Source organism: Narcine bancroftii, chromosome 13, assembly GCF_036971445.1.
Source record: "Narcine bancroftii isolate sNarBan1 chromosome 13, sNarBan1.hap1, whole genome shotgun sequence".
Classification (NCBI taxonomy): domain Eukaryota; kingdom Metazoa; phylum Chordata; class Chondrichthyes; order Torpediniformes; family Narcinidae; genus Narcine; species Narcine bancroftii.
In genome coordinates, this window is record NC_091481.1 from 29,788,064 (window position 1) to 29,808,063 (window position 20,000).

General features: G+C 44.2%; 1 protein-coding gene across 2 annotated transcripts in view; it reads right to left on the bottom strand.

Annotated features, from left to right (window-relative positions):
- The window catches only part of LOC138748802 (solute carrier organic anion transporter family member 1C1-like), a 49,594-nt gene that overhangs the window by 3,244 nt on the left and 26,350 nt on the right, over window positions 1-20,000 (bottom strand). For both annotated transcript variants that reach the window (XM_069909572.1, XM_069909573.1), the window contains exons 12-14: window positions 14,103-14,281; window positions 6,938-7,002; window positions 404-521 (exon numbers count right to left, since the gene is read on the bottom strand). In XM_069909572.1, the coding sequence (XP_069765673.1) occupies window positions 404-521; window positions 6,938-7,002; window positions 14,103-14,281 (362 nt within the window). The remainder of the gene's footprint in view (window positions 1-403; window positions 522-6,937; window positions 7,003-14,102; window positions 14,282-20,000) is intronic.

Consider the following 20,000-nt stretch of genomic DNA (forward strand, 5'->3'; position numbering starts at 1 on the left):
AATACATAGTATGGGGTGCGGAGTTATAAAGAGAGATCAATTAGGAAAGTGCAGACGCCACATTATTTTGCAGGAGAATGTGTAAAAGCCACATAAATGGCACGTGGAGGTTAGGATCACACTAAGGACTGGCCACGGGAGGCAGCACGCGGCAAAATGTTAGTTTGATTTGTATATCATGTTTGGCACAGACATGTGAGCTGAAGGGCTGTGCTCTAAGCTGCAGAGCTATGGGAAAGTTAGGAAGAGGAATTGGGCCTGGTGGAGTTTTTCCGGGGAGCTCGTGCAGATTCAACGGGCCTTTTTCTGTTTTGAAGTAACCCACCTCCTTGAGTTCACTTCCCATCCCCTCATCTCCTTTACAAAGGCCTACACCAACCCAGAGCTGACAAAACCATTTTACCTGAAAGCATTAGAGTCGTAAAACCTGCAGGCTCCTCGTCCCCCGCATCTCTTTGTCCCCCACTTCAGACATGTTTTGTCTATCAGAGCTCCAAAATAAATCGAAGCAGGAATTCCGGCTGGAACAGGGCAAAGCAATCTCTCATTGATACTGTAGTTATTCTGAACCCATCCTATAACCATTTACAGAATTATGCTAAATTGCTTCAATTTCACAATCACAGATCCCCATTATCCTTGCATACATCTTGCTCCAGCAGCCAGATATTATTTTTAGAAGTACATTTAAATGTATTATGCACAAGGTGCCAGAGGCTCAAAATCATTTTTGCATGGCTTGTTTGTATTGACCTAATGGATTATCCTGTACTTAAACACAAATTGTCTTGCACATCATGGGAAATGGGAACATTCAGCCATGTAAATTTTAGTCAGCACCTCTTTATCCTCCCACTCCGATGATCTTGTCAAGCACAGCCTCAGATTGAATCATTCTCATTAATGCTCACGGATTCCTTTGTTTAGAAATAATGTTTGTTCTGCTCCAGGGCTTCTGAGAGGCTAAATCTATATGTGGAAAAAGGACAGACACAAGGAGATCGAGAGCCCATATTTCAGAAGACCTTTCTTGGAGCCAGCATATTGACACAACCATGAAGATGGAACATCAACACCTCCAAAGGAATCTAAGGAAATTTAGCATGTCATTAAATCCTCTATCAAACTTTTGCAACTGCATTGTGGAAAATATACCGACTGGGTGCATCACAGCCTGGATTGGGAATGTGACTGCCGTGGAACGTAGAAGGCAACAAACATAATTCTGACCTCCCATCCATCTCGGCCAACATCACAAGGGACCCCCATCATCCTGGTCGCATCCTCTCCTTCAAGCAGAAGGTTCAGAAGCCTGAAGACCTGGTTCAAGAACAGTTTCTTTCTATCAGTTATCAGGTCCACCCCATGTTACACTAATCAGGGACTGCTCCGACCACGAAAGGAGCATCAATCTGCAGGATTACAAAGCCACTTTTATTTTTGTTGCACAGGATAACTGTGAATATTTATTATCTTTTTTTTATTTATTGTTTTTCAGTTGTTCTTGTAGCTTTCTTTTGCAAAGTACCTGTCTGACTGCAGCAAGAATGAACTTTAGTGCAGATGTCCATTGTATTAGATGTATGACAATAAACAGGCTCGTGATCACATGCAAAAACCAATCAAACCTGACCGAGTCTAATCCCCTCTTACATTTCTGTGCAGTGGCCCTTGTTATACAGTTGTCTCCATGCCACTCTGAAGGAGAACAGTCCCTGCCACACGTCAGCCCATGTTCGCCAGCTTTGAGATTTTTTTTTTTTTTTTTTTTTTTTTTTTTAGACATACAGCACGGTAACAGGCCCTTTTGGCCCACAAGGCCATGCTGCCCAATTGCACCCAATTAACCTACAACCTCCACGTGGTACATTTTGGAGGGTGGGAGGAAGCCAGAGCTCCCGGAGAAAACACACGCAGACATGGGGAGAATGTAAACACTCCTTATAGACAGCACAGGATTTGAACCTCAGTCCCGATTGTTGGTGCTATAACAATGTTGCACTAACCATGCTGCCCCGTTTTTGCTAAGATACAAAAGTAGACAAAAGAAAATTCAGGACACTATTGCAAAGTGTTAAATTGTTGAAAGCCCCTGCAACCCATAAGGGCAGATGTGTGGTATTTAGAAAGAGGTGGAGGAGGGTTTTTTTTTGAAAGATTGAGTCATTTAGAGCTCTGGGGAACTCACACAAAAGAGCAGTCGAGGCCTGGAATAGGCCGGCCATGCTCATATTGGATGGCATGACATGCTTGAGGAACTAAGTGGCTTAATCCTGCTCCTGTTTTCTTGTATTATTGCACTTCTGAGTGGCTTTCACATCATCCCTCAAATGGAGTGCAGCCGTCTCCCTCAAACAGCCCCCAAAGTTGTTCAACAATTCAACCTGAGCCATTGTAAAAATCTGCACCGTTGTGTGTTCATAAATCACAGGCACCAACATATTCACAGACCTTGCAATATGTAAGGGCCACATGCCACATTATCTGGTTAACCAAGAGTTCATCCCTGCCCTTTATCCTACTGGGATGTGTTCATCCTGGACCTTCCTTATCTCACTCTTAAATGCCTGCTATTTGGCAGTCATGCTCTTGTATTTTAACATTTGCATCCAGCCAGCTATTGCCAAATCCTGCTTTAATCATGTCCAAAAGGCCTTTAATTTAAGATTCTAGCTTGAGGTGCAGCCGAGATAGGTAAACTCGCCAAGGCAAATAGCGCCTTTGGAAGACTACACAAAAGAGTCTGGAAAAACAACCAACTGAAAAACCTCACAAAGATAAGCGTATACAGAGCCGTTGTCATACCCACACTCCTGTTCGGCTCCGAATCATGGGTCCTCTACCGGCATCACCTACGGCTCCTAGAACGCTTCCACCAGCGTTGTCTCTGCTCCATCCTCAACATCCATTGGAGCGCTTTCATCCCTAACGTCAAAGTACTCAAGATGGCAGAGGTCGACAGCATCGAGTCCACGCTGCTGAAGATCCAACTGCGCTGGGTAGGTCACGTCTCCAGAATGGAGGACCATCGCCTTCCCAAGATAGTGTTCTATGGCGAGCTCTCCACTGGCCACCGTGACAGAGGTGCACCAAAGAAAAGGTACAAGGACTGCCTAAAGAAATCTCTTGGTGCCTGCCACATTGACCACCGCCAGTGGGCTGATATCGCCTCAAACCGTGCATCTTGGCGCCTCACAGTTTGGCGGGCAGCAACCTCCTTTGAAGAAGACCACAGAGCCCACCTCACTGACAAAAGGCAAAGGAGGAAAAACCCAACACCCAACCCCAACCAACCATTTTTCCCCTGCAGCCGCTGCAACCGTGTCTGCCTGTCCCGCATCGGACTTGTCAGCCACAAACGAGCCTGCAGCTGACGTGGACTTTTACCCCCTCCATAAATCTTCGTCCGCGAAGCCAAGCCAAAGAATAAAGCTTGAGGACTTTTACATAGGTACTGTAAAGCTGACCGTATTGTGGTCACCAGTTCCAAAGTGTTCCCTTACTGATACCTTAGTTACCTGTCCAGCGCCATTGCCCAGCACAAGGTCCAACATCATCCCTTCCCCAGTCAGCCTATTCTCGTATTGCTGGAGAAAATTCTCCTGGACACACTTAACAAAGTTTACCCTAATAAAGGTGACATGGTTGGCGTAGCAGTTAGCCAATGCCTTTACAGCGCCAGCGATTGGGACTGGATCTGGGTTTGAATCCCGTGCTATACGTAAGGAGTTTGTACGTTCTCCCCATGTTTGCATCGGTTTTCTCCGGGGGCTCTGGTTTTCTCCCACTCTTCAAAAACATAGGTGTAGGTTAATGGGATGTAAATTGGGTGGCTGTATTCGTAGGGCCATATTGGCCTGTTACAGTGCTGTATGTGCAAATTTAAAAAAAATTAAATTTAAATTAAAAATCCCCCAACACTGAAGCAGTCCCAGTAAATGTGGGGAAACAGCTTTGCCATCCTTAGAGATCTCTCTCTAGATTTGAATCTACTTGGTGGCCTAAACAGCCATTCTCAATGGGAGCCAAATGGCATCCCCCGAGGATCACAGCATATTTAAGGGGGAAATTAAATGATAAAATATTTTTAAAGTTTTTTATCCAGTCAGTAGAAGAACGGGAAAAAAAAACAACTAAACTTGACTCCTTCACAGGGGAAGGGGGCCCATAAACTATGAGCAGAGTCCTAAAGGGGCCATAGCCAAAGAAAAGGTGTACACCTACACCTATCAAGGTGATCGCTCCTTTTCAGTTCCTGATCTCCACCCACACTGCCTCACAAGATAGCTCTCCTCTCTGAAGACTTTGATAACATATCCTTTGATTAATATTGCAAACCTTCCCCGCCACCTCTCTCCCCATTGTCCATATAAGAATGTAGAAAAAAATTCTCTAGCCAATAAGCTAAACTTGACATACAGCTAAAATTTTCCTGTATATCCCACAGGCAAACTATTTGCTGGTGCTCAGGAAGCTATTTATCCAAGCAAGTTGTCTATAATGGAGGCTGGATCACAAAATTGTTCTCACACAAGGTCTAAACAGGAAGCAATGTTTCACAAAATTCTCCTTGGAATATTAGTTCTCTTATATGAATAATATACATATGAATCGAATGACAACTTCCAGAAACCAGACAATGCATCTCAGGAAAATCCAAACTCCTTGATTCTTCAAATTTCCTCCCCCCCCCCACTTTTTTTTCCCCCTTAGAGACATATTAGATAAAATTAGTTTAATAGAAAATCGTAAACATTGATTATATTACAGAAATCAAATATCTGAGAAGTGTAAGTTCCCTTTTTAAAAATCAGGGAATTTTATTTATAATTTACCTTATTTTAAAAGTTATTATATTACTGTCTCAGGTTTTTTTTTCTTTTTTTTTAAAACTTTCCTCCTTACTGGGGGTTTATCTTTTTTTAATACTTTTCTTTCTCTTTTCAATATTATCTTTGATATATTATGAAGAACATGCCAACTGTTAATTCAATCTAATCCTAGATTTAATATTTTGGGTAAGATCAAGTTCAGAAACTAATTATGGCTAGGTTTTTTATTTAAAATTTAAATATGTTATACATTCATGGTTTAGGCCAATGGTTCTCAACCATTCTTTTTCGACTCACATACCACTAAGTATTCCCTAAGCCATTGGTGCTTGGAGATTAGTAAGGGATTGCTTAAGATGGTATTTGAAAAGGAAAATGTATGTATCTTGATCAATGTGGTTTATAGTGTGAAAAATAAAAAATTTAAAGAAGTCAAAAAAAAGATGGTATGTGGGTGGAAAGAAAAAGTTTGAAAACCTCTGTTTTAATCGTACCTCATTGACTCGTTATGTGCACAGTTTCAAAACTCCAAAGGAAATGGGCCAATTACAATATTTTACTAACTATTGGGTCAACCTTCCTTCCCACTCACATCCCACCTTAAGCAATCCCTTACTTATCGCAGAGCACCGATGGTATAGGGATTACTTAATGTGGGATGAGAGTAGAAAGAAAAAGGTTGAGAACCACTGGTTTAGGCCATTCACTAGTTTAATAGGTATACAGCATTTTTTTAAAATTAAACAAAAATCTTTTTAAAATAAAAGAATATTAGTCCTGACCACCAGAGAGACAAATTTAAAAGTGCAAGGAAGGACCAGTATTATCAAAGTACAGCCTTATTTATAGAATATACTGGATTAGGGATGAAATCAAGGCAATAGTCTGGATCTCCTTAAACCACATCATAATTATGCCTAAAAATTTCCATTGTTCTATACCTATCAATACATTAACTTAAAAAGTAGAGCAAATTTAAACAGCTATGATAACAACATTGAAGTCAGACAAATAAATAGTGTGATGATCCTCATGTGCAAGCAAAAAAAACAAGGTACTTTCTGACTTGTGACCTACACGACTTGCGTCCATCTGCACATACAACCGAAAATTTGTTAACAAAAATATAAAGAAATATGTAAAATTTACACAGTTTATGTTGTATTTGACAAACTATAGCAGGAATACAGGGCACTCAAGGGCCAAAATGTGTGGACCTACCTTGTTAGTCGATGTCCCAGGGTCTGCAGGCTGGGCGTGGCCATCTTGATTCCTGTGTGCATGCCCGAGTTTTCAGTTGGCGGATGCACGGTTCACATGTTGGAGTCCAGTTGACACAGGCATGAGTGTTAAGGGCATGAATTTAATATCAAGGCCCTTAACTCTCACATCTGTGCCAACTGAATTCCAACACGCGAACCCATTGTGCATGCGCACAGGAAGCAAGATGGCTGCACCCAGCCTACAGACCCCGGGACACCAACTAACAAGTACACAATTCTGACATACATCCATTTCGAGATACGACCCATCCTTTGGTCCAAATTATGGTCCTTAGTCGGGGAGTACCTGTACTAGCTTTAAGTTGGCAAAGTGTTTTTAGTGCAGACATTGTGGGCCAGGAGACCTATTCTTGTGCTATGCTGCTTTATGTTCTATGTTAAGGGAATGGATGGCCTGTTTCTGTTCCTACACAACAGCATGAGAATATTGGTGGTGGCCCTTCGCCCACTCCAGTCTTGTGCCATTCAATCATAACATGGCTTATCTGTACCATTTGCCCATAGACCTCTATTCGCAGATCTTTCAAAAACCGTTTCTTTTCACGTGCCCTCCATTATCTGGTCTCTTCAACTATACCAGATTGAGAATGCCAGCCATCCTCTGCTTAGTTGCTCTAATGTACCCAAGTTTTAATCCTTTGTCTGAGATTCTCTCACTTTGAGCATCTGTTTTCTTTTCAAGCAAAATCTTATGAATTTTATGGAAAGGGAAGAAGGGAGAAAGTTAATGTTTGTGGTTCCAATTCTGTGAAATGCTCGGTTCTTGAAAAAAAAAGAGAAAAAAACTCATACACCTCAAGAAAGGAAAACAAAGGGACTTACCAAGTGTTCTTATTATCAAGGTTTGTAAACCTATTGCCAGCGATTTGAGTTCTGGTTCAGTGCATCTAACGATAAAGAAAAAATATTGCTGTCAATGGAATGGAAACAAGTACGTATATTACCTTATTGACTACCTATAGTACCTGTTGGGGGAAATGGGACAAAGTTTAGGGTTAGACACGGGAACATTATCTACACACAAAGGGCCTAATGATAAATTCTATTTAATTCAAGGTTTTTTTTTTAAAAAAAAAAGCAGGATATAATTGATAAATTGACTGGAAACAGGAACGATAGTGGGAGGTGCAAAAAATCTACCATCTTTATATAAAAAAAATCCTGCAACTCAGACAAACTCTCTAGAGGTGCACAAAGAGCTATGTATCCAAGAAAGCTTTCTGTGATGGAGGCTAGATAGATGGGAGAATGGACCACAAAACTGAGGCTGCAATGTTATTTCATAAGAAAATTCTCCTTGGAATTTTAGTCCTGACCATCTGGGACTGGAAGAGGCAATTTTAATTTAAAAAAAAAATTAATTTAGGCATAGAGAATGATAACAGGCCCATTTGGCCCTCAAGCCCGTGCCACCCAATTACATCCAATTGACCTATAACCCCCAGTACGTTTTGAACTTTATAAGTGCAAGGACCAGAGTTCACAAAGGGGATCCATTGTTTCCATTCTAATTATAGAATGTTTTTAACTGGACTTTTTCCCTTATCTATTTTTGAAATCTAACCAGATAAATTCAAAACAGGGTGATAGTGAGATTAAGCAAATCAAGTTGGTTGAGGCAATTTTGATAAGAACTTCATAGAATGCATCTGGATCAGGTTTCTTGAACAGCATGTTATTGAACCTAGAAGGGGACAGGTTATCTAAAATCTGGCCTTGTGCAATGAGACAGATAAAATTATCTTGTAGACTTAATGACTCATCATCCACAACTCTCTGGTGTATGGAATTTTGAAGACATGTAGCCCTCCTCATTTTAAGCATAAATGCCAAGCCCTTTGTTACAATCTGCTGTTGGAAAAAGCATCCTCTTGGGCCAAGATTGAACATGGGTCAGTGAGAGTCTACTAACTGCCCCAATGTGCCAGATCAGGATGCCTATATGAAAGGCCGTGACCTTCAAGGTAGTGAACCTTGAATTGGAAGATGGGATTAGACTGGGTAACTCTTGTGTGACCAATGCTGAATGACTTCCTCATCTACTAAATCTTGAGATGATTCTCTAAAGTCCAAGCCCCATTTCTATAACACGGTGACGAATGTTGCTGAATGAAACACTCTCAGTGAAGCCCATTCAGAATTAGCAGAGGGGTAGAAGGGCCTGGTTCAGCACTGTACGACTTCACAACATTCAACAAATTGAAATATCACTGCTTTTTAAAAAAAAATCCCCAGCTTTTCCTTGTACAAATGTCAAGTCAGAAAGCTACAGTGAACATTTGACTCAACGAGTCAAAGCAAAGAAAAAGAAATAACATCAGCCATTTTTTTTCCTTCAGTTTGTCACCAACCACAAAATAATTTCCATCCACAGGAGGTTGGACAGGACGCCTGATTGAATTAAGCTTATAGCTATTTGTTAGTGGTGACAGATTTCAAGTGCCCTTTGCAGTAGCTGTGCTATAACGAGCATGAAGAATTTCAATAAAATTAACAAGTTAATATGAGGTGTTAAATTAAATCAGCCTTTTTGTATCCTGAAACCAGTGCGCTGCCACTATGGTCATCTAAATCTATGCAATTTTACCATCTTCTCTACCTTCCCACTTCTTGGAGAAGCCATGACAATTCTAATGAAACACTGAAACTTTCGATACTTGGATTGAATTGTATCTAATTTCTGCAGTGCCCATCATACAGAATATGTATATTATATTTAGACCTTCAGAACAGTAATAGGCCATTTTGACTCTTGAGTCTGTTCCACCCAACTTACACCCAAGTAAGAAACTTGGGAACCGGAGCCCCGGGGGAAAACCCACGCAGAATGTACAAGTCCTTACAGACAGCGTGGGATTCAAACCCTAGTCCCTATAGCTAGCGCTGGAAAGGCATTGCGCTAAGAGTTGGATTAGCAGGAGGTCAGAGCATGGAACCAGATCATTGAAAATGATACATTTTTAATCTTACAAGCATAAAATAGAGGGGATCAGATAAAGTAATTGGGAAGGATTTGCTTCTCTCAGCAGAAGGCTCGGAAACCAAAGCTGGCAAAGATTTAAGGCAGAAGGATGGAAGGGGCAGAAGGATTGAGGGGCAGATGAAGAAACCAAAAATCATCCAGGTGGGATTTGAAACTAACTGCTGGATCGTATAATAATTACTGAAACTATATTTAATCTGTTGACTCAGAGATATACAGCACTGAACCAGGCCCATGGCTCCAGACTGACCATCCATTTTAGCCAATCCTATTTTTCATCCCTCACCTCCTCTGTAGTATCCCCTGTACACCAGGGGAAATTGACAGCAGCTTACACATCTTTGGACTGTGGGAGGACACACACACAGTCAGAGTGAGAACATGGAAACTTCAGAGATAGGTCAGGATTGAGAGTCTATTAAATGGAATTAGAGTGCATAACACAAATCAGACAAAGCAGTCTGATGGTGAACGGCATCCTTATCTCTCAAGTTTGCTATAATTTTGTAAATTCCAGCCCCATATCTTTAATAGAATGGCAGATGTTGCTGAATTCAATACATAGTGAAACACATGGAGGTATGTCAATAATTGATTACCTGAAAATTCTGACAATCACAGTTGGTTCAGTTTTGGATGGTGAAATTAGACTTCTCAAAATGAGCACAATAGAGGCTTAAGAGTGTATTGAAAAAAAGAGGCTCCGATAGCTCAGTGGTTAGAGCACTGGTCTTCTAAACCAGGGATCATGATATTCGTTCCTTGCTGGGGCTTCATTTCTGTGAGGGGCGCTGGACAAAGTGGCAACTCTCTGCCTTACAGTAGACAAAGTTAAAGAATTCCATGCCTATTAGGTTCTAAATGTAGTATTACATAACAACATTAACTTTTTACCTTTAACTCAGTGGTTCTCAACCTTTTACTTTTCACTCACAGACCACTTTAAGTGATCCCTATGCCATCGGTGCTCTGTGATCAGTAAGGGATTGCTTAAGGTGGGATTTGAATGCTCTAGTTCCTGAAATATTTGGCTTGAGAAAAATTGTCATTGGCCCATTTCCTTTGGAGTTATGAAACCGTGCATATAACGAGTCAATTAGATACAGTGGTTTTCAAACATTTTCTTTCCACCCACACACCACCTTAAGCAATCCTTTACTCATCACAGAGCACCTATGGCATAGGGAATACTTAAAGCGGTATGTGAGTGGAAAGGAAAATGTTTTGAACCATTGCTTTAACTAATGGGACGAAAGACAGACAAGGTCTTAATGACCTGTGCTGGAGGGTTTTGAAAGATGGTAAAGCTAGCATAGACTGAAAATTTTACAAACTTCTGTGGGAAGGTGTCAGCTTATTGTAAAGCCAGAAATGTGACTCTCTTATAGACAAAAAAAAATAGAGGAAGACAAAAAGTGGGAAACTATAAGGCTTCACACTTGTTGTTTGAAAGATTCTGGAGTGAATAACCAAGGAAGAAACAGCAAGTCATTCAAAGAAGTTTAAGGTAATCCAACAAAATCAACATGGCTTTATGAAAGTTAAATCACATTTGACAAACTTGCTCAAGTTCTTAAAGGATGTAAGAAGTAGAGTTGACAGGGAAAGAAACAGTAGATGTGATGCATTTGGTTTTATCTATTTATTGATTTATTAGACATACAGCACGGTAACAGGCCATTTTGGCCCACGAATCTGAGCCACGCAATTGATCTACAATCCCGGTTTTGAACAGTGGAAGGAAACTGGAGCGCATGGGGAAGACCCACATAGACACAGGGAGGACATACAAACTCCTTACAGACAGCACGGTATTCAAATCCCAGTCATAATCGCTGGTGCTTTAATGGCATCGTGGTAACTGCTACACCCACTGTGCTCCAAAAGACATTTGGCAAAAGTACCACATAAAAGGCTGGTGCACAGGATTGAGAAGCCATGTTAGCATGGATCAAAGATTAGCAATTGCATCGAAGAGTTGAAGAGATCAGTCCTTCAACCTCAATTATTTATCATTTATCCTAATCACCTGGAGTAGGAAACATGGTGCAAGGTACCCAAACTTGCTGAAAACGTAAAAATGGGTGGGAGTTGTGTTAAAAACACACAGTAAATGCTGGAGGAACTCAGCCGGTCTCACAGCATCCATAGGAGGTAAAGATATATTACCAACTTTTTGGGGCTGAGCCCTTCAAGGTAAAAATCAAAAAACAGGAAGGCATCTGAATAAAGATTGGAGAGAAAAAGAGGAATGAATGGCAGGAGGAGGGGCCCCCAGACCCACAGGAGAGGGAGGGGGGCCCACGTACCCACAGGAGGGGGAGGGGGGCCCCCGGACCCACAGGAGGGGGAGGGGGGCCCCCGGACCCACAGGAGGGGGAGGGGGGCCCCCGGACCCACAGGAGGGGGAGGGGGGCCCCCGGACCCACAGGAGGGGGAGGGGGGCCCCCGGACCCACAGGAGGGGGAGGGGGGCCCCCGGACCCACAGGAGGGGGAGGGGGGCCCCCGGACCCACAGGAGGGGGAGGGGGGCCCCCGGACCCACAGGAGGGGGAGGGGGGCCCCCGGACCCACAGGAGGGGGAGGGGGGCCCCCGGACCCACAGGAGGGGGAGGGGGGCCCCCGGACCCACAGGAGGGGGAGGGGGGCCCCCGGACCCACAGGAGGGGGAGGGGGGCCCCCGGACCCACAGGAGGGGGAGGGGGGCCCCCGGACCCACAGGAGGGGGAGGGGGGCCCCCGGACCCACAGGAGGGGGAGGGGGGCCCCCGGACCCACAGGAGGGGGAGGGGGGCCCCCGGACCCACAGGAGGGGGAGGGGGGCCCCCGGACCCACAGGAGGGGGAGGGGGGCCCCCGGACCCACAGGAGGGGGAGGGGGGCCCCCGGACCCACAGGAGGGGGAGGGGGGCCCCCGGACCCACAGGAGGGGGAGGGGGGCCCCCGGACCCACAGGAGGGGGAGGGGGGCCCCCGGACCCACAGGAGGGGGAGGGGGGCCCCCGGACCCACAGGAGGGGGAGGGGGGCCCCCGGACCCACAGGAGGGGGAGGGGGGCCCCCGGACCCACAGGAGGGGGAGGGGGGCCCCCGGACCCACAGGAGGGGGAGGGGGGCCCCCGGACCCACAGGAGGGGGAGGGGGGCCCCCGGACCCACAGGAGGGGGAGGGGGGCCCCCGGACCCACAGGAGGGGGAGGGGGGCCCCCGGACCCACAGGAGGGGGAGGGGGGCCCCCGGACCCACAGGAGGGGGAGGGGGGCCCCCGGACCCACAGGAGGGGGAGGGGGGCCCCCGGACCCACAGGAGGGGGAGGGGGGCCCCCGGACCCACAGGAGGGGGAGGGGGGCCCCCGGACCCACAGGAGGGGGAGGGGGGCCCCCGGACCCACAGGAGGGGGAGGGGGGCCCCCGGACCCACAGCAAACTTTGTTCATTTGATATGTTGAGGAAAATTGAGAAAGCTGTAAGATTTTTGGACTCTGCAACTGGGTACAAGTAGATAAATAGTGGAAAGTCTTTCACGGTCATATCGAATTCCAGGGCATATTTCCGAGCCATGCCCTATTCCCACCCTACTTTCTGATGTTTTCTGATCTGGACACTTTGAAGAATAGAACTATAAAGTGACCAGGAGTGATGAAGTTGGTGTAAAAACCCAACTGCCTTTGTTTTTTCCCCCCACAGGAAAGCCACCGCTATCTGTTTCCTACTCCACTTCACCCTACCCCAAAAACAAATGTATAACAATGCAAACATATACTCCACAGATGCTGCTGGATATTTTGCCAGAAAAACAGACAGCCTTGAATAGTTGATCCAGAGACATTCATTTTCACCACTTTTGAGTCTGGCATTTAGTTTGCAATCTTTCCATGGATCCATGAAACAAATCTTTAAATAGATTTGTCTCCAATAACAATAGTGAGTTCTGAGAAGAGCTGAGAATACAGAGGGCATTTGCACATTTCTTTGGCTGAAGTAAAAGCCTAGTGAGATGCCACATCCGTTTGTATTGTTAGTCCTCCAACTTTCTGAAACTTTCAGAAATATTGAACTGTAAACAGACTCAACGTTTTATAGTACAGCACAAAAGATAGTTAGCTTCACTAATTTCAAGAAAATTATGTTTACTATCAAGGCACGAAGATGACCGGGTGCAGATCAAATAGCATCAGAAGCATGGTTAGTGTGGAGGGCGGCACGGCTAGCTAAACGGTTAGTGCAATGCTGTAACAGTGCCAGCGATGTGGGCTTGAATTGAGCGCTGTCTGCAAGGAGTTTGTACATTTTCCTTGTGACCTGTGTGGGCTTCCTCTGGACACTCCGGTTTCATCCCGTGTTCCAAAGACGTGTAGGGATAGTAGGTTAATTGGTCACATGGTGCAATTGGCTTGTGGGCCAGAAGGGCCTGTTACCAAGCTGTATCTCTAAGTTATTATAAAGGAATTGAGAGATATAAAAACTTGCGTTACAATGAAAGATCATTCATATGAAAAGATAATTATGTTTAATTCCACAGACTTAATGAATATTTTCAGGTTTCGAGTTCCCACAGATTATTGCTTTGGGTAACTTAGGTTATTGCTTTTCAACAATGGTGGCATGGTTAGCCCAACGTCTTTACAGAGCCAGTGATTAGGATTGGACCTGGGTTCACATCCCAGGCTGTAAGGATTTTGTACATTCTCCCTGTGTCTGCATGGATTTTCTCCGGGGGCTCCAGTTTCCTCCCACCCTTCAAAACATACCAGGGTGTAGGTTAATGGGGTGTAAATTGGGTGGCATGGACGTGTAGGACTGAATTGGCCTGTTACCGTGCTGTATGTCTATTTTTTTTTAAAAAAACAAGGTGCCACAAGTAAAATGAATTGCCCAAAACACTGTTGGCAGCCTTTTGCCCCTGAAAATCACAGGAACATTTAGATTGACAAGTGAACATAATGTGTCTGCACCCAAATCTGAAGATGGAAGGATGGCAAGTATCTCAAATCAAAAGAAAGTCTTTACCTGAGCAAGATCATGTATCCGGGAACACCACCGAAGGAGAAAGCAAAAGCACTTAGCACAGTAAGCGCCACGTAGTAGGGGAATATTCTATTACAGTCAGATGATTTTGGACATTGCCCCAGAATTGCTGAGGAATTCATGGTCGACAGAACAGAAATACAGCTGCAGTTATGAAACTCCTGAACAGAAAAAAAAACACCAATGATAGACTCCAGCCAAACTTGAGGGGATTGTAACATTTCCAGTCATGCTTTGGAATTAAAGGGATAATGATCTATACAAGAATATTTTTGTTGTGTGCTGCAAGTGAATGGATTACATTGGATGGTCTGAATTACTAATATCAAGATTCTGTCCACTTTACATTCTCATCAAGTTTTATATCCAATGCAACAGTGCAGCAGAGGATGGAGGGGTTCATTAAAGAGGGAAATAAGAAGGGTAAAGAGAGAGTTTCAGAAGCTCTGGCAGATAAGGTTAAGGAGAATCTACAAAAAGGTAAAAGAGTAACCAGAGAGAAAAGAGGGTGTTTTAAAGATCAATGATGTTGACTACATATGAAACCACAGGAGAAGAGAGAGGTCCTAAATTAATAGTTTTCATTTTTATTACCCGTAAAACATGGCAACTTGAGCAACAGATATATTCACATTCCGGAAGAGGAGGTGCTGGAGGTCTAAAAGCCATAAATGTAGCTAAATCTCCAGGGTCTGATGAAGTACATCCTCGGAGACCGTGGGAAGCTTGGAAAGAGCTTGCTGGTGTCCTGGTAGGGATATTTGCTTCATTGTTGGGCACAGGTAAGGTGCTGGAAGTTTGGTAGGTGCTTAATGTTGTGCCTTTACTTAAAATAGATCCCAAGGACCAGCCAAAGAACTGGAGACCTAAGGGATTAATGCCAGTCGTAGGCAAGAGAAAGAATCTACCAGCAAGCACCGATGAGGGCTGGCATTGAGTTTCCTCTATTGATGACATTTACCAGGAGGGTTGTTTAAATGGACTCAAAGAATTATACTGTTTCCATCCAGCACCCAGTATCTTTGAACCACAACCATCAGGGAGGTGGGACTGGAGCATTTTATGAAGTTACCAAGGACATTGATAAGGACAGAGTGGCCAGGTGTTCTCTATGTGGATTTTTGCAAGGCTTTCAACAAGTTCCTGCATGGTCAGGAAGATGAGATTGGATGGAATCCAGGTGAGCTCACCAATTGGGATACTTAATTGGCTTTCAACAAGTTCCTGCATGGTCAGGAAGATGAGATTGGATGGAATCCAGGTGAGCTCACCAATTGGGATACTTAATTGGCTTGATGACAGGAGATGGTGTGAGAGTGGAAGGTTGTTCCTCAGATTGGAGGCTTGTGACCATTGGCATATGCTGTTGGTACTGGGTCCATGTTGTTTGGCATCACTATTAACAACTTGGATGATAACGTAATTAGAATGATTAATAAATTTGTAGATTAGACTAAGGTTAAAAGAAATCAGTGTAATTCTACAACAGGATGTAGATGCCTCGGACACCAGGTGATTGTTCATGGAGTTCAGTTCAGCTTTTAACACGATCATACCTCAGAGGCTGGTGGATAAATTGTCCTTAATCTGAATCAACACCACTCTGCAACTGGGTTCTGGATTTCTTGACCGAAAGTCCAGAGTCTGTCCGGGTTGGTTGAAAAACTTCAAGTCCCAGCACACTGATCACTGGTGCACCACAGGGTCGTGCGCTCAGTCTGCTACACCTCCACGCTGCTGGCTCACGACTGCACTGCAAGATTCGGTTCTAACAGAATCCATTAGTTTGGGGACGATACCACAGCAGTTGGCCTCATCGGCCACAATGCGTTGGCTTATAGGGAGGAGGTTGGGAAGCTCGTAAAATATTGTAAGACCAACTATCCAAGTCTCTATTTGAACAAGACAAAGGAGATGATTGAGGACTTCAGGAGCATGAAAATTAACAGCTCTCCATTACATATCCATGGTTTTGTGGTGGAGAGCACAAAGTGCCTTGGTGTGCATACAAGGGACAACCTAAACGGGACTCAAAACACCACCTCATTAGTCAGGAAGGTGCAGCAGCACCTATAGTTCCTAAGGAGGTTGAAGAAGGCAAGCTTACTGGCCCCCATCTTGACAACTTTTTGCACCATTTTGTAGAATGGATGCTGCAAAGCATTGGACCAAAAGTCAATACAGAGAATCATCAGAACCACTAAGACGATCACTAGGGTCTCCATTTCCTCGATTGATGACATTTAACAGGAGTGTTGCTTAAATGGGCTCAAATAATTATTCTGTTTCCATCCAGCACCCAGCATCTTTGAACCACTAATTTCAAGGAAGTGGTGCAGGAGCATCAAAACCAGGACAGCAAGGTGGGGAAATAGCTTCTTCCTGAGATTGATAAATTGTACCCTGCAACCCAAATTATTTATATGCATTTATTTGTAAGTACATATATATGTAATTATGGTGTTGTGATTGTGTAAGTGGAGGGAAACACTGATTTGTTAGGTGGTATATGTACGGTCATATGATAAAGTTGCGATCAGCTGGGAAGTGGACTAACGAACAACAGATAGTGTCTGACTTGGACAAGTGAGAGATGCTGCAATTGGATAGATTCAACCAGGGCGGTATTTGCATGGTAACGGGCAGAGTCCTAAAGAACCTTGCGAAACAGAAAGTGTTGAGGATACAGGTACACATTTCCACGAAAGTGGCGACATGGTGACACAGGAAGGCATTTGGCACACTTACCTTCATTGGTCGGGGCAGTGAGCACAGAATTTAATGATTCCATTCCTTTCTCTCAATTCCCCTGTCTCCGTCACATCTGTTCATAGGACAAGGCCTTCCATTCCAGATCATCAGATACTTCAAACAATGTGGTTTCCCTTCTATCACCATCATCTCAGCCCTCACTCGCATATCCTCCATTATCCACACATCTGCTCTCGCCACCACACGTAACCAGTACAGGATTCCCCTTATCCTCTGCTCCCACCCCACCAGCCTCTGCACCAACATATTCTCCTCTGCCATCTATTATCATCGACTTTCATTTAGCCAACACCACCACCACCCTCCACATCTCCTTTCCTGGAGCCCTCTCTCTCGCTCTCTTCCTTTTTCCCTCCATCTCCTTGACCTCAGCCCTGCATTCACAGAGCCAACCAATCCCCCCACCCCCCAATCAAGTTTCACCTTTCCTTTTTCCTGGCCTCCTTATATCCAATTATCACCTTTTGTCTTTTGGTCTATACTCTTCCCCCTGCCATTTCTTCCATTCAAGTGCTGCCTGCTTTTTCCATACCTGGAAGGCTCAGGCCAGAAAGGTCGATAATACCATGTATACTCATGTAATAGTAGAGGTTTTTTTTTAAACCAGTTTTTTGGGTCAAATTTTGGGGGTCAGGTCGACTTTTACACATGCCATATTTTTGACCTGCATCATTCAAAGCTTCATGAGCTCGGATGGCCGGGACCAGGTGGCAAGCCCACATTCTGGGCGCTGGCAGCTCAGATGGACGGGCGGCTGTGGCCTAGGGAAAAAGTCTGCGGCAGGGCGTCGGGAGCTCTGGTGGGTAGGGATCCAGGGCGAGGGTCTGTGGTTGGGGTGTCGGGAGCTCTGGTAGGCGGGCAGCCGTGGCGAAGATCCACGCTCGGGGTGTCGGGAGCTTGGATAGGTGAAGGGGCAAGGAGAGGGTTTGCAGTCGGGACATCGTGAGCCCAGATGAGTGGGCCACGGGGGGGGGGGGCAAAAATCATTTGGTTGACTTTTTCATAGGTCATATGTAAAAAGTGATTTTTGGCCTCAAAAAAGTGGGAGTCAACTGTTACCTGGGATCGACTACCATATGGGAAGGGACGTAGGATATTTTTTATTTTTAAAAAAGCATCGGTGAACCCATGGAGATGTATGAAATTGATCAGAAGCCCAGATCTTGGAGGTGTGATCTCTAGGAGAGCAGCGATCTGACACAGGGCAACAAAGTGGGTGAACACCCCACCCCTGAGATGAGAAAGAGAAGCCTGGGAGAGGGCCCCGCATGGAAGGGACCACAGCAGTGGACCAGTAAAGGCTTGGCATCTGAAGTTCTCGTACCAGACCATAGGCTGCTGGAGTCAGGCTCATGGGAGCCAGGTTTCGGGATCCCATTTCATCGGGGTGCTGAGAGCAAGCAAGGCTCGAAAGGGCATCGGGCAGCTTCCAGATTGCACTGATAATTCTTATACGTTGGAGTTATAGGAGTGCAAGAGCCAATCCCACAGGTACTTAGTGACTCTGAAGAGCATCCCTTTTGGTTTTCTTTCTCTTACTGATGCGGGTGCCAGGCTAGTGGTGCCTCTGTGTGCGTTTATGGCAAAAGTGAACAAGTCTTGTGTATCATAAAGGAATTTTGAATTTTACAGATGGATGGATGGAAGGCAAAAGATATGGTTATCAATGCCTTATTTTCCAACAAATTATTAATGCGTACATTGCAGCGTGGCATTTCAGGGTGGAAAATGAAATTCCACATAGGGTTCAACCTTTATTCTGCTTCCCATGTGCGGTCTCCATCAGTAGGTGACTTCTTAAAGATCTCTCTCGCACTGGACTGGAAGAGATCGAGAGTAACATGGGAAAAAGATTGAAGAGACTGTGAGGATTTCTTCTTTTGAATGATTAACAATTAAAATATTTTGATGCTTACCTGGGTAGTGTTTGATCACCCACAGCTATTGTTATTGCAAAACTCGGTCTGTGGTCTGGGATTGGGATTGATACGTTTTTGTTCTTACTAATGTTGGCCAACTGGCACTTTAACTCAATCACAGCTAACAGCGGCATCAAAGAATCAAGGGTACACTTCAAAGAGTTAATTGTGCATCAAAAGAACAGATCAATAAACTTTGTCACATTTCCAACTCATTTGGACATTTTTAATTCAGTAAAATGTAGATGTATCAAAACATGAACTCTATTCAAGACACATCAATAATTACATTAAAATTAATTACTGAAAATTTCTGAATTTTAACTATGTAGTGAAAGACGCACAAGAGAATGTTTAACAGGCAAAACAAAATAACCTTGCGAAACCTCCATCTGTAAAAGAAAACTCACATTCAAGTCACCCTGATTTTAGGTGCTTGCAAGTGCGTAGTGGATAGAAAATGAGGGTGCTAATGGAATTTGTTCAAAGCTAGAGATTTTGGAGGAGGAACCCATTTTTTTTGTCACACGGTCAATGCCTGTAGGAATGCTCATTGATAACATATACCTCAGCACATGCAAACCCATTGTCAAAGAATGTACTGAGCAGACTGCAACCAGCAGATGACACCTCTCATTATTACTAGCAGTGAAATGCTCTCACATAGGAATAGATAGGCCATTAAACCTTCTAAGTTGTTTCTATCTTTCAACAAATCACACCTGATCGATCACAGCAGAAAGAACTGCTCCATCCTCTACCCTACCCCCACCCCCACATCCTCTGGTTCACTTACTGATAACAACAATCAAATTTCCATGAACAGCCATCAGTCTGCCCATCCCTCGAGTTTGGATTAGTGTTCCGCAGATTCATTCAAAATAAAGTTCAGCTTGGTCACTTTTGTTCTTTCAAGTGATTCATATTTACAAGGATAGATTCATTAGAACCACTACCTTGGACTTTGTCAGTAATACCAATACAAATTATGGGATGATATCTTAGAATTGGCCGAAAGAAAATTTGTGCAAGTACAGATCAGAGAATCTGAGGCAGATGGCTTTAGAATGAACCAAGAGGTCAAGATTGAGAGGTAAGAACAAAGAATGAAAAGGTCAGGATGTAGAATTCTCTCTCAGGATGAAAAAGGACTTTTGGATGAAAGATTAAAGTTGGATGAACATGAGGC